The sequence below is a fragment of the Symphalangus syndactylus genome, chromosome Y (assembly GCF_028878055.3).
Source record: "Symphalangus syndactylus isolate Jambi chromosome Y, NHGRI_mSymSyn1-v2.1_pri, whole genome shotgun sequence".
In the NCBI taxonomy this organism is placed as follows: Eukaryota; Metazoa; Chordata; class Mammalia; order Primates; family Hylobatidae; genus Symphalangus; species Symphalangus syndactylus.
The window spans coordinates 23440727-23456320 of NC_072448.2; the positions used below are offsets into that span (position 1 = coordinate 23440727).

A 15594-nucleotide genomic window follows, 5' to 3' on the forward strand; every position below is an offset into this window, starting at 1 on the left:
AGGAGGAACCAGCGCGTCATTAAAGACAATGTGATTCTTATTTTACAGCTTAGCATTAAGGCCCGACATGGAACCGGGGTGTGACGAGTTCCTGCCGCCGCCCGAGTGCCCGGTTTTTGAGCCTAGCTGGGCTGAATTCCAAGACCCGCTAGGCTACATTGCGAAAATAAGGCCTATAGCAGAGAAGTCTGGCATCTGCAAAATCCGCCCACCCGCGGTAAGTCTTTGAAACAAAACTTGAGAGTGGGTAGCCTTTGATTTGAACGTTGGGGCAGTTTACCGCTTGGCGAGGCGTTATTTACACTTATGACCGGAAACCCTTAGCACCAAATTTCCCAATTGAACTTTTCTGACCAAAACAAGCTGGCATCAGAAAATTAGTATCAGATCGCAACATTCCACGGGGTTCTAAAGATCTGACTTCCGTAGGGACAAAAATAAAAGATTCAGATATTTATGCGTTTTGCTGTTATTAAGTATAGTTTAACAAGCTTTCGTTACACTTAACCGCAAAAAAATTAGCTTACTCAGAAGTACTTGATCTATGACAGAAGCAAGTTATATAAGCTTGTGGTGTTAACCACTTGGACTGGTGTTTTCATTCTTTGATATGACCTTAGATGTATGTAACAAATATAGCAAAGAATGGGAATGATGTAGCATTCTTTGCCATCAATTAAATTTATATTATTAAACGTAGACCAACTTGGTTTGCTATACTGAAAAGTACTAAATGAACCTCATAGAAGTTTGTCTGAATTAAGAATGTAAACTGAAATGAGCCTGGGCTGTCGTCGTTAAACAACTAACAAAATGTTCAGAGAAGTCAAAAAGTTTTCGCAGAACAAACAGCTTTTTTCTCATATATTCAACCAGGCTGCAACGTTATTTTTATTTGGATGTTCAGACTTCTCAGCATTCACAATTAACTTTCATACTGCTGGGAGTGGGAAGACATAATGGCTTAGCTTTTAAAAAATGAAACAATGTTTTATCTGCATTACATTTATCTTAATTTTAGTAAGGACTCATAACCCAAATAGCATAGTGTTTCTTCAGATGTGCGTCATTCCTTGGAAGTCGCTTTCTAGCCTTGAGATTATACAGGTTTTGGTGTTTTTTTTTTTTTGTCTGTTACGACGGACACATATCAAGGAAGGTTTTGGATTTGCAGGGTTTTTCCTTTTTTTTTTTTTTTTTTCAGTTAATCTTGATTATGAAGAAGGAATCATTTGAGGCCCTTGTGTACAAAAATGGTTACCAGAAGACTTTAAAAGAGTGGGAACAAATAATTGTGGTTTTCATTGTCTTCATGCTTTACTGTGCCATAGTTACCAGGTCCTTACACTTTCTTCTAGGACTGGCAGCCTCCTTTTGCAGTAGAAGTTGACAATTTCAGATTTACTCCTCGCATCCAAAGGCTAAATGAACTGGAGGTAAGATTGGGAGGCACACTTTTATTAAAGGAATCTGATCTCTAATCTTGCCGTTGTAGTTTCATAATGTAGACCTTAAGTTTTGAAATCTAATGTATTAAATTTGAATCTGAACTCCACCATTTTCCAGAGTACTGATTTTGGAGAAAGTCTTCTATAAAATACATAATATATGTCCACAAAAATGGTAGAATACAAAGGCTTTAAATTTCTGAGGAAGAATGATGCATTGTTTTGCTGTTCAGTAGTTTCAGGTTAGAACTATCAAAATGACAGTACCTTTCCCATTTTGTCTTCTCGTACTCACGTATTTAATGACTAACTTTTTTTTTTTTTTTAACAGAGTCTCACCCTGTCTCCCAGGCTTGAGTGCAGTGGCAGGATCTCGCCTCACTGCAACCTCTGCCTGCTGGGTTCTGGGGATTCTCCTGCCTCGGCCTCCCAAGTAGCTGGGATTACAGGTGCACACTAGCATGCCCAGCTAATTTTTGTGTTTTTAGTAGAGATGGAGTTTCACCGATTTGGTCAAGCTCGTTTCCCAACTCCTAACATTAGGTGATCTGCCCACCTTGGCCTCCTAAAGTGCTGGGGTTACAGGCGTGAGCCCCTGCACCCAGTGTGACTGAACTTTTTTTAGTTCTTTAACAGAAGCAGAGTTCAGAGAAGAAATAGGATCTTTTAAATATCCAGCAACAGAGTGATGGTATTACGTAATGTGCTGCTTTACTAAAATGTCAGAGGCCAGGCTTGCTTTTTAGTATTCAACTCAGTCTTCACAGTTTAGTATTCGATATAGAAAGTATATAAATGATTTGTCATTTTCCTTTACTTTTAGGATTTTGACTATGATCAGTAGCTAGAAGCTGCATATGAGTTTGGGTAAGAAAGCAGTGATTCAGAAACTGGTTTCATGTCCAAATTTTTTACGTGAGCTAGAAGAATATTTTAATTCTTTGAATTATATATCAGTACATTCTAAATGAGTGTCTTAATGATAATATTGAGTCTAAATACTCTTGGAGCCTACGTATTTTTGGTCAAGCCACCTTTAAGTCCAAGAATAATTCCTTAAATTTAGATACGATTTTGATTCTAAGACAGCATGTTCTTAGCTCTTTTTAGATTTAAAGACTCAGCTTATTTGAGCTTTTTGTGGACACCACTGGTGAGATAAGACAGTGGAGCTGGGGCTCCGGCACATTAGTAGAGAAGTGTAGATAGCATAGAATAATACTTGTTCATTTACTGCGTACTCGACGAAGTCAGGTTAAGTATGCCAATCTTATAAGGCCCTCTCTTTCCCAGGCCCAGACTAGAGTGAAATTGAACTATTTGGATCAGATTGCAAAATTCTGGGAAATTCAAGGCTCCTCATTAAAGATTCCCAATGTGGAGCGGAAGATCTTGGACCTCTACAGCCTTAGTAAGGTAAGAGTATTCTACTTTCTAAAGGAAAAACAAAAAGCCTTGCCTCAAGGATCTTCTGTAGTAGAAACACTAGGCAGGAAAAGAAAACACAGAGCCTGGCAGCGTTTCTTGACATAATCTTTGAGTCTTGGAATGATTGGTGATGGGGGAAAGGCACAGCCCCCGATATTCAAGTCTCATTGCTGTGTTGGTAGCCCTTTCCTCTGTTCACAGTTCATCCATATTGTTTCTTATACTTTCAGATCGTGATAGAGGAAGGTGGCTATGAAGCCATCTGCAAGGATCGTCGGTGGGCTCGAGTTGCCCAGCGTCTCCACTACCCACCAGGCAAAAACATTGGCTCCCTGCTACGATCACATTATGAACGCATTATTTACCCCTATGAAATGTTTCAGTCTGGAGCCAACCATGTGGTGAGTGCCCTTAAACTGGTTTGTGGCCTGATGTGATTTTGTTTTGTTTTGTATTTTCTATTTGAATTGGACTTTTCTCTTGAGTAGTCAGGGCTATAGATTCTAAATCTCTAGAGTGAAGATGTTCCAGGAATTGGGCCTAGAAAATATTTTACAGCCTCTTTATGTGGCATAGTTTTATTCCTGCTGTAAGTAAGGAACTAGAGTGACCTTTCTATCTATCTTATGAGGTTAATGTTTACTAAGATCTTTTTATAGGGAAGATCTTAAACTAGAAGTTAGAGGAAACCGTTTCCTATTTTAAGCATCTTACGTGAAAAAGATAATGTTTTTTTTCTGAAATGGAGTCTCGCTGTGTTGCCCAGGCTGGAGTGCAGTGGCAGGATCTTGGCTCACTACAAGCTCCCCCCGGGTTCACGCCATTCTTCTGCTTCAGCCTCCCAAGTAGCTGGGACTACAGGGGACTGCCACCAGGCCTGGCTAATTTTTTTGTATTTTTAGTAGAGACAGGGTTTCACCATGTGAGCCAGGATGGTCTTGATCTCCTAACCTTGTGATCTGCCTTCCTCGGCCTCCCAAAGTGCTGGGATTACAGGTGTGAGCCACCGTGCCTGGCTGAAAAAGATAATGAAGTTCCTAAGCTTTCATGAGGCTGGTTCACTTGAAGATAGTTTAGGTTAAAAAGCTTGGTGTGACTTGGGTTTAACTCACGGTGTGGAAACTGATTTAGCAGGGTATTTTTACATAATAAGTTTTTAATTGTTTCATTTGTTTGTTTTTTTGAGGCAGCGTATCACTCTCGCCAGGCGATCTCAGCTCATTGCAACCTCTACCTCCTGGGTTAAAGTGATTCTCCTGCCTCAGCCTCCTTAGTAGCTGGGGCTACAGGTGCATGACCATGCCCGCTAATTTTTATATTTTTTGTAGAGATGGGGTTTCACCATGTTGGCCAGGACAGTCTCTATCCTTTGACCTCGTGATCCACCTGACTCAGCCTCCCAAAGTGTTGGGATTACAGGCGTGAGCCACCACGACTGGCCAGTTTCACTTAGTATACATAATTCTAAAGATTCAGTATTTTTGTTTTGTTTTGTTTTTTGAGACAGAGTCTCACTCTGGCACCCAGGCTGTACTAACTTTTGTATTTTACTGAGACAGGGTTTCACCATTTGGCCAGAATGGTCTTGACCTCTTGACCCCATGATCCACCTGCCTCGACCTCCCAAAGTTCTGGGGTTACAGGCTTGAGCCACCACACCTGGCCAGATTGAGTATTTTTATTACTTGTTTTTCATCCAGGATATTGAAGCACAAAGAGAGAGGTTCAGGATGTTTGCTGAAAGCACACAAAGAATGAGTAAAGACCCAGACTGACATCAAGACAGTCCAAAGACCATGTTCTTTCCATATTCTGTGCTGCTCATTCATAAGCAAAGGCACGAGAATTTTCAGGATATGTGTTCTATCCAAAGAACAAGAGGAGTGGACCTGTGTAATCTAGAACTACAGCTTTATTTGCTAGAGTTGTAAATGAAGGAATCACTAATTACAAATATGACTCAATTTCTGATTCTACATTTTTTTTCTCTCTAGCAGTGTAACACACAACCGTTTGACAATGAGGTAAAAGATAAGGAATACAAGCCCCACAGCATCCCTCTTAGACAGTCTGTGCAACCTTCAAAGTTCAGCAGCTACAGTCGACGGGCAAAAAGGCTACAGCCTGATGTGAGTGATTTATTCCTGTTATTCTTTGTGTAGCTGAGAAGGTTCATCTAGACCTTGATATTGGGGAAAATTCATTGCTGAATGCATTGTTTTACATATGCCTGATTCAAGATAAAATTAATTGAAATGAATTATGAGTTATTTTGTTCATAGGTATAGTTTATGATATTTTGTCTTCGTAGTTTTGCTTTTGTACATTTTAAAAGAAAACGTATTGCCATTGTTTTAAGTGATGGGGTCTTGCTGTGTTGCCAGGCTGTTCTCGAACTTCTAGGTTTAAGTGATTCTCCCTCTACAGCCTTTGGAGTAGCTGGGGTTACAGGGGTTAGCCGCTATGCCAGGTTATATGGTATTGTTAATTTCTGTGAATCTTGGAATGATTTTTCCAAAGCACACTGTGCAAGTTAGTTATTGTTAACTGTTGGTTTTATTCTATGGTCTTCCATGTGATGGTCAGTAGGTGTGACCACAGAAACTCAGGAAAGCAAAGTTTATTATTATCACAGGCCTTAGAGAGGTGGTCACTATATGCTACACAGTGCTAGAGGGGAAAACCCATCTTGGACATGCAGAAGAAGCAGGAATAAGAAAAGCACCTAGGCCATAGCCTATATTGGGTTTACCAAGGGAAAGGCAAGACAGAGCAGGATAAGAAGTATAGGATTGGCTAGTTTGAATAATTTTGGCAGGCTCTAGGCTATAGCAGTATTCCCTAGTTGCCTGACCCTAGAATTAAGGCAGAGGAACTTTACCTCATGAATTGTATGGGCTGAATAGATGAGGATTAGCTTTGGATTTGTCAGTGAACATATTAAAGACACATTAAAGGCATACTCCTGGGTGAGCCATTTGGTATTTGTAGGATAGGTAACCCTGGGAGGACAATCTCTCCTAGCCAGAAAGATTTAAGATGTTAAAACATCATAATATTCAGAAAATGAAAAATACAAACAATATGTTTTTAATAACTTTTATGTAAGTGTGTTTTCGCTGCTCCATATACAACATTTTCATAAGATTTGGATGTTTTTATTTCTGAAATACATTAAAATAAGACAATGTTGTGTATCCTTAGGTGTTTTCTGGATAATTCTAACAATATTTAAATTTTGAGATATTGTAATATTAGAAATTAGACCAAAGTGAGAAATTTTATCTAGTTAAGATTATCGAAATGCAGATGGATTCTGTCTTAGTACTTTCGTTCTTTATAGTAAGAATTATGTCTGGAAAAAACTGAATAAGAAAAATGAACATGTAATAACTAGGAGACCAGTAAAATTTATTTCAAGTTGTAAATACCAGTAAAAGGTCTAAACATTTTTCCAGATAAAATGATTCCTTAGACACTTTTTTGGCAGGAGGAGTTCGTTGTCCACTTTGCAGGAAAGGTTTTAAAAATTGTTGGGTCAGGCACAGTAGCTCTGAGCCTATAATCCCAGAATTTTGGGAGGCTGGGTTGGTGGATTACCTGAGGTCTGCAGTTCGAGAACAGCCTGACCCATGTGGTGAAACCCCATCTCTACTAAAAATATGAAACTTAAAATTTCTGCATAAAGCAAGAAAGGAGACATGAGGACTAACACATCTTTTCTATTTTACGTGTATTTGTAATTCAAGAATGGGTAGTAGACTGTCCGAAATGTAGAGTAGTATGGTATTACTTGATTTTAAAACAAGCAAATGTCAGCTCTTTTAAAAAGTGTTTAATAGTTAGAAATAACCTATGTAACATTAATGTAAAACATATAATGTGCATGTGTATAAAATTATATATTGTGCCTAAAAGTTGTAGAAGCACAAAACTGATTGAATCTTTTCTTTTTTATCATAGCTTATTTTCAGGTTTCCCTTTCTAGCAACCCTGATAAATAATAAATCAAAAGTGTTTAACCTCACTTATAAATTGAAAATATGAAGTAACCACATATCCCTTTCACATAACTGATTAGGAAAAGGTCAAAATGTGTCAAGGATATGAGGAACTAGGCATTGTGTGCACTCTTTGTAGTAGTGAAGGGTTGTATTAAAATTAAAAGTTGAAGTTACTAAAATTTTAAATGTTTGTTTTCTCCTGCTTAACTTCTGTTAATTATCTTTTGAGAAGAAAAATGCAGCAAGTACATGGGTACTAATGATTTGTGCCCAAGTCTTAATTTATAAAGATGAGTCAGTAATGAATGAGATGGAGAGGTCAATGCCAAAAGTTTAGCGTTGCTGACTGTTTCTTTCCAAATGAGATGTACTACATACACCACAGAGCCACTGTAGTCAGTCAGGAGGTAAGAGGTAAGGTGAAAGGCACAGATCACAGCCTTTATTGGTATTTCTGTGAGACAGGCAAGGCAGGGCAATCAAATGTCAGAATTGGCTAGTTTGTTAGAATAATTCCAGTGCTGTGTGGGGCATAGTGGATGCCGGTAGGTTTCTGGTACATGGCTCTGAGTTGGTTTACAGGAGGGGAAATACTGGCGGTGTATGATAGTTAAATAAAGCAAATAGTTAGAGGTTTGGACTCGGGATTGTTTGGTTTATATGGTAAAGGTATGGTTTAGTTTAGCTTAGCCGCCTCCGAAAGAGCTGGTCTGCCTAGCCCACAAGGTACCCCAGAAATGTCAAAACAATATAAGGTATATAAAATAAAAATTAGATTAATACAGTTAGTTACTTAGCTCTTCAGAATGTCAAAAAGTAGGAAACAGCCTCAATGTTGTATAATTAAAAAGTTAGTTAAATGATTTCTGGAACAGTATTATAGTAAGCTATGTATTCTCATAGACATTGTAATACAGTGTATGTTTCTGCTTGCAGAAATTGCTATGGGAATAAAACAAAAGCATAAAATATGTTACTGTGTCTCTTTGTGTATATGAGTGTGTGTTTATATAAATAGAAGAAAACTTACCTCTGTATACAAGAAAATTTGTAAGAATAAAGCTTTAAAATAAATGGAAAATATAATAGAGCTTAATTTCAAAATATAACAAATTATTTTAAACATTGATAAAATATATTTTACAATGTCCTCTAAGAAGAGACAAGTGCTGAAAATGGTATATAATATATATGGCATATGATTTGTATTTTGATACTTAATGGGTTTCCATTTTCCCAGGTTTGTGATTATATTGTGGTCTGAAAACAGTTATTATTCTAATGATGTGAGTTTAAATGGAATAGAATTTTTCTTGTCTTAACCATTTCCATCTTCAACTCAGTTGGACAGGGGGGCTTATTTTTAATCACAAAATTCTGTGTTGTAAGGTATAAATTTCTGACATTTAAGCTTCACTAGCCTTGCAAGCCTAGGAGTATTTTGTCATTTTTTTCATAACATGAAAAAAGTTGAGAAACTTCCTTGCTTTCCAAATTTATCCATTTGCTCCTACCTGGCCATACCACACTCACAGTAAAAATGTGATTAATAAACATTCAAAAATGGATAAAGGCTGTTAGTTGATTTTAGCCCATGTGACTTGTCTAGACCTTGCCCGTATTTATGCCTGTATATGTAAAGCTAACTTCGTTGTTTGAATCTTTTTTAAACAGCCAGAGCCTACAGAGGAGGACATTGAGAAGAATCCAGAGCTAAAAAAGTTACAGATCTATGGGCCAGGTCCCAAAATGATGGGCTTGGGCCTTATGGCTAAGGACAAGGATAAGACTGTGCATAAGAAAGGTGAAGAACTTTAACAGATTGGGGAAGGGTGAGGGGTAAAATAGTAAAGTTTCATGGGAGAAATAGTTTGGTAATCTTGATGCAGGAGAGGATTGTTTTCAGAGTTGTTTTTCACTTCCCTAGTCACATGCCCTCCAACTGTTACGGTGAAGGATGAGCGAAGTCGAGGTGGGAACGTGTCATCAACATTGCTCAAGCAGCACTTGAGCCCGGAGCCCTGCACTAAGACGACGATGCAGCTACGAAAGAATCACAGCAGTGCCCAGTTTGTAAGAACTCACGATTTTGTAATATTCTACTTTGAACTGTCAAGATTAGATTGAACCTAAAATGAATTCATCATACTTTTCTTTTTTCTTTCCTTCTTCTTATTTATGAGCCCTTTATCTGAAGAGATGGGTGGCTAGAAAGGGGAGGAAATTTATTCAAGATAAACTAAAGTCAAAAGCAAAATTTTTATGTCTTTTTAGATAGAACTTTTCACCAAACTATACTCTGTTTTTCAACTCTATTAGCATTTTCTGAACTTTACAGCTTAATACAGGAGATAATGTGATCCAATATAAATTATGTTAAAGAGCTATTTATTTTTGGCAAATTCTTCCAGACTTTCAAATCATCACATTGCATATAGTAGTGACAGTTTTCTAGTAATCTTGTTTTACTTTTGTGCCTTGTATGTTTACATCTTCTTTTACTCTTTCTACTCTCACTTGGAAGATTTTTATAATGTCTTACATATTTAAGTCTGACTACAAGAAAAAAAAAGACAGAAATTCCTACCTTCCTCCTTACTCTTTAGCTAATTTCACCCGGTTTTGATAATTTTTATTTGCCTTTACCTTATGTAAATGATGTTTCCAGAAATTTTGTTCTCAAGCAGACTTCTGTTTTGAGCTGCAAATTCCTGTGTTTCTCTTAGTCATTTCCACCTAATGATGGGGAGATCATGTTTACTACCACTGTCCTGTTCCCACTTGTCTCATTGTTTCTCATTTTATAGATACAAGGTAGAGCTGTCATCAAGCTTGAAGTCTGAGAGTCATTGATCACTACTTTCTAACCCTTACAGCTAGTAGTTCACTTCATTCCATTGCTTTTGTTTTTATTTCTGTATATCACGCATACACAAAAATATCTGGATTAGTTTTACTTGTTTGTGTACTTTGAATTAATCACTCATTTTGTATTATTGACTTCTTCATTTAGTGGTTCAAAAAATTTATTTATATGGTTCTATTAATGCTCACGCTTGTGTTCTATTAAGTGTAGTTTTGTTAGGCATAGCTTTTTTTCTATCTGTTTTACCATTCAACTTTTGGTAGTTACCAATTTTTGGCTATTTCAAATAATTCTGTGAATATTAAAGTATATGTTTCTAGGTAACGTATGTAGACATTTCTGTTACCTAAGACAGGATTGAATTGCTGTGACTGAGAGTATGTATATTTTCAGTAGTGGATTATTGTCAGACTATTTTTACAAATGATTGACCAGTTTATCAGCTAGTATTGGATGCCAGTTCTGGTTACCACATGTCCTCACTAACACTTATAATTGACAGTTTCATTTTCATTTTAGCCATTCTGGGAGATGTGTAGTATTTCATTGTAATTTTTATTTACATTTCCCTGGTTTACAATTTTGTGTATTGAGCATCTTTGGTAAGTTTAAAATATGTTTATTTTATGAAATCTTTCCTTGATAATTCTGTTGAATTTTTTTCTTTTTCGAGATGGAATGTCACTGTTGCCCAGGCTGGACTGCACTGGCGCACTCAGCTCACTGCAATCTCTGCCTCCAGGATTCAAGCAATTCTCCTGCCTCAGCCTCCCAAGTAGCCGGGACTGTAGGTGCACACCGCCATACCCTGCTATTTTTTTTTTTATTTTAGTAGAGATGAGGTTTGACCATGTTGTCCAGGCTGGTCGTGAACTCATGAGCTCAAGCAATCTGCCCACCTTGGCCTCCTGAAGTGCTGGGATTACAAGCTTGAGCCACCACACTTGGCCTCTTATGTTTATAAATATTCTGATTTGTGATATGCATGTGTGTATATGTATGTATATATATGCATGTATATATGTATATACACACATACATAATTTGTATATGTGTGTATATTTTTAAAAATATATTTTCACACAGTTTCTTCTGCTCTTGAGTTATCTTTAAAATTTTCTCTACTGATCAGTTTACTTCTAGATTCTTGTAGAAAAGCCCATCCTACTTGTTGAAGGTAATTTTTTCAAAGTGTGAGTGGTACCCTGCTAAAAATTTTATCACTGCGTTTTCTTTTTAAACTGGTAATTATTACTAGTTTTTTTCAGTAGTGTGTAAGAATCAAGTTATTTAGGCCGGGCGTGGTGGCTCACGCTTGTAATCCCAGCACTTTGGGAGGCCGAGGCGGGCGGATCACGAGGTCAGGAGATCGAGGCCATGGTGAAACCCCGTCTCTACTAAAAATACAAAAAATTAGCCGGGCGTGGTGGCGGGTGCCTGTAGTCCCAGCTACTTGGAGAGGCTGAGGCAGGAGAATGGCGTGAACCCGGGAGGCGGAGCTTGCAGTGAGCCGAGACTGTGCCACTGCGCTCCAGCCTGGGCGACAGAGCGAGACTCCGTCTCAAAAAAAAAAAAAAAAAAAGAAAAGAATCAAGTTATTTAGCCTTTGCTTCATGTTTCTCTTCTGTGACATACTACTTGAGTGACTATAATTCATCAGCTAATCTAAGATACTCTTTATAATGAAAGTAGACACCTACCAAACTTTTCACCAGAGGGACAAATATAGCTGGATACTCAGTGACTTGACGTTTTTATGTTCAACTTGCCCTCTGTGGCAGTTAAATTTTTAACTGTATGTAATTCTCTGATCTGTGCTGCTTCATACCTGTATGATTTTTGTTTACACCATTGAACCTCTATAAAAAGTCTACTTTGCCCCCATGGTTTCTTTATTAACTTACTGTATTGTAGTGTAATTATCTCCTGTCATAGTTTGCACTAGGTAGTAAACTCAAATACAACACTGTATAGTTATTGACCAATGACAGATGTTCATGAATGGTCTAGAAACCTGCGATAAAGTATCATGGAACAAGCAGCTAATTTTTTTAGTTTTTTTTTTTTGGTAGATCGACTCATATATTTGCCAGGTGTGCTCCCGTGGGGATGAAGATGATAAGCTTCTTTTCTGTGATGGCTGTGATGACAATTACCACATCTTCTGCTTGTTACCACCCCTTCCTGAAATCCCCAGAGGCATCTGGAGGTGCCCAAAATGTATCTTGGTGGTAAGATCTGTCTGTCACAGATGCTTTATTTTTGGTTGGCGATTTTCTGTAATCTAACTTTCTGGATTTTGCGGAGGTAGTTTCTCCCCTTTTATAAGTTAATATTTGTGTTACGTTTTGATTAAGCTATCAGTGAGCTACTATGCAAGAATGATTGGACACACTGACTCTACAGTGATAGAGACTTGAGTGAACCAGAGGCAAGGGATTGTAATTCAAGTGGCATGAAGTATATTAGGAAATAATGTTTAATACCTACTGATGAAAGAAACCTACCTGGAAACGTGAAAATGCAGAATTATCGCATGAGATATTGAGTGTAACATGAAAAATTGATCTCCCCTTAGCTCTCCTCTTTTTTTGGATTTTTATTCCCTTTGTCTTGTTGAAATATATTTTATTTCAGGAGTGTAAACAGCCTCCTGAAGCTTTTGGATTTGAACAGGCTACCCAGGAGTACACTTTGCAAAGTTTTGGTGAAATGGCTGATTCCTTCAAGTCCGACTACTTCAACATGCCTGTACATGTATGTGATCTGAGGGCTGGACTATAGGGATTCTGTTGTGGTGGTCTTAGTTCTCATGGAGACATGAGTCCAAAGTATAGTGGGCTATGATAATCTTTTACACGTGTTTTCGCAGATGGTGCCTACAGAAGTTGTAGAGAAGGAATTCTGGAGGCTGGTGAGCAGCATTGAGGAAGATGTGACAGTTGAATATGGAGCTGATATTCATTCCAAAGAATTTGGCAGTGGCTTTCCTGTCAGCAATAGCAAACGAAACTTATCTCCTGAGGAGAAGGTAATACGGTTGGTAGTTCATGTTAACATTAACTAAGGAAACTCATTTTGGCATGTAAAATTACTTTGATAGGTTCTCCCACACAGTTGTCTTCACATATTTGGGATAATGATGAGGTTTGATGATATTGGATGATCTGTCAGTGAGCCAGAATATGGACAGTCATCATATTTTTTTTTTTTCTTGAAACTCTGATGGAGACAGATAAAAGAAACAGTATAAATCTTGATTATCGATGAAGAGCTATAGTGTTCCTTCACCTTTACTTAAATGTAAATATTGGAAGCTTACCATCTTTTTATGAAAAACAAGTACTATGACCAGCTTATTTTGAAATATTTGGAAGGGCGGAAAGAAGTGCATTTGTTAAGTGTATCAATTTGTGTTCATGTTGAACACATGGAGTAATGCAGAAACCACTGATTTCATTCTTCATGACAAGGTGATTTCTTGTATTAGTCAGAGAAACCCATACAGCCTTCCTAAATTCTGACTCATCTTACATTTCTCCCATAGTGGAGAACCAAAAAAATAATGCCTGCAGTAACATAATTTGGGGAGAGAAACCTAAAATGTAACTGTCCTTATGCATTATTTGAACATTTGAGAAATTAATTCTATCATAATTGCTGTTCTACCATGTTGGCCAGAACCAAAAGGATTAGTATTTGGCATTGTATATAGGTTAGTCTTATAAGAGGGTTGATCCAGACAGAAATAATAGTGGTTTGAGGGTAAAGTTAGCTAATAGCTGTGACAAACATTTTTAGGAAGCCTTACTCTGATTTTTCTGTATATATACTGTTTATTTATGGAGATTTCTGTACCTGTATAAGTGCTATTATATAGTCGGTCATATGCTGCATAAGTTTTCAGTTTAATAAAGGAGCAATACTGTGCTTTCACTATATCTTTTCTGTGTTTAGAGGCACAGATACTTAAACCACTGTGTTACATGGCCTACAATATTCAGTACAATGATGTCGCACTAATTTGTAGCCTAGGAGCAATAGTTATATACTATATAGCGTAGGTGTGTAGTAGATTGTTTCTTCTTGGTTTGTGTGAGTATACTCTATGATGTTCACATAAGGACAAAATTGCCTAAGGACATATTTCTCAGAATATGTCCTTTTGTTAAGAGATGTGTAGCTAAGTATGGTAGTACTTAAAAGTCTTACAGATAGTTTGCTTATAGATCTTAAAATAGAAGTAAGTTAAAATTACTGAGGATTGAAACTATAAATTAAGTAATTGGAAGGCCTCCATTGGTAACTTTGGTCTGTTTCTAATTCCCTTTTTGAAACAACCAAAAAAAAAAATTGCGTTTTGAAGCCATAGACAAGTCCTTTTGACAGTATAAAGCATAGTATTAAGTAATATCCATGAACTAACTTTTGAACATAAGAATTGAAGTTTTGTGATATAATATCTTTTCACAGGCATTTCTGCAAGTCATACCTCCTTCTTTCTCTCCACTAACACCTAGATGTTGCACTGTCATGGGTTTGTCATAATAAAGAGTGTAGTGTTTGATTACATATGTATATATTTTTAAAAAGGATATTAATTTTCAAGCTTTGCTAATGTTATGTTGTGTGTTCTCTGACTTGTTCTGTCAGTATTGTTATGAAAATTCATTTATATTGTTGCTCATGGCTTTAAATTATCTGTTTTTTCCCTATTATGTAATATTGCATGCTGGGATTGTATCTCATTTATCTTTCTGTTGGATTGCTTCTGGTGTTTAGCTGTTACTAACAGTGTATGAGCACTGTTTTACAGGTCTCTTGAAGCAACAGTTTCTAGATTCTGTGTTTAGAAGTGGAATTGAATGATAATCTGTTTTACAAAGGATTCTGACAGGTTACAATGAAACTAATGAGAAAACTAGTCATCCATATGTTTAACAGAGCACTTCATACTGTTATCTAATTTTGTGGGTATGATATGTTCCCACGTAGCACTATTACATTGATTACTAAGGTCAAACACTTTGCATTAGCTTATTCCAATTTCAAGCCTTTAAGAGCATCATATTATCCTGTCTGCTAAATTATTGGACTCACGATTTATACTTAACTAATACATAAATATGTATATAGATATTTGAGTATATGCAGAATATTTGTATTAACCCCTTTCATGATGAATTTATACTGCTATTAATTTTTGAACTTTTATAAAACAAATAAATACCTTGATCTCTATCCTGCCTCTCGGTCCCATTTCTCCTAGTTTCCTTTGGATCTTTGATCTAGTTTATCTTTCTGTATACATAGGCTTTAAATGTTTAACTTGTAACTAATGCAGAATTGATTATTTTAATCTAGTGAGTTTTTATTTTTTAATTAGCTAATTTTCATTTATTGTGACTGATGATTTTATCCATTTTTTGCCATCTTATTTTGAACTTAGTTTCTGCTGCCTTTTCTGTTTTCTTTTTTTTGCCTTTCTTCTTCCATTTTAGCCACTTGTAAGTTTAGCAACTTTCGTATGCTAGTTTTAATACTATTTTATTTTATTTATTTTTTTTGAGACGTAGTCTCACTCTGTTGCCCAGGCTGGAGTGCAGTGTCATGATCTCGGCTCACTGCAACCTCCACCTCCCAAGTTCAAGGAATTCTCTTGCCTCAGCCTCCCAAGTAGCTGGGATTACAGGCGCCCACCACCATGCCCAGCTAATTTTGTGTATTTTTAGTAGAGATGGGGTTTCGCCATGTTGGCCAGGCTGGTCTCGAATTCCTGACTCCAGGTGATCCACCCGCCTGGGCCTTCCAAAGTGCTGGGATTACAGGCGTGAGCCACGGCACTCGG

General features: G+C 37.1%; 1 protein-coding gene and 1 long non-coding RNA gene across 11 annotated transcripts in view; both read left to right on the plus strand.

Annotated features, from left to right (window-relative positions):
- LOC134736085 (uncharacterized) overlaps positions 1-15594 on the plus strand; it is a 124117-nt gene that overhangs the window by 67111 nt on the left and 41412 nt on the right. The gene's annotated exons all lie outside the window — the stretch shown is intronic.
- KDM5D (lysine demethylase 5D) overlaps positions 1-15594 on the plus strand; it is a 40157-nt gene that overhangs the window by 917 nt on the left and 23646 nt on the right. For 4 of the 10 annotated variants that reach the window (XM_063635410.1, XM_055269546.2, XM_055269548.2 and 1 more), the window contains exons 2-11: positions 49-217; positions 1359-1436; positions 2742-2864; positions 3107-3277; positions 4871-5005; positions 8555-8684; positions 8808-8953; positions 11819-11977; positions 12384-12503; positions 12619-12777. In XM_063635410.1, the coding sequence (XP_063491480.1) occupies positions 68-217; positions 1359-1436; positions 2742-2864; positions 3107-3277; positions 4871-5005; positions 8555-8684; positions 8808-8953; positions 11819-11977; positions 12384-12503; positions 12619-12777 (1371 nt within the window). In that variant the 5' untranslated portion in view covers positions 49-67. The remainder of the gene's footprint in view (positions 1-48; positions 218-1358; positions 1437-2741; positions 2865-3106; positions 3278-4870; positions 5006-8554; positions 8685-8807; positions 8954-11818; positions 11978-12383; positions 12504-12618; positions 12778-15594) is intronic. The other 6 variants (XM_063635411.1, XM_063635414.1, XM_055269547.2 and 3 more) reach the window with 4 other exon arrangements.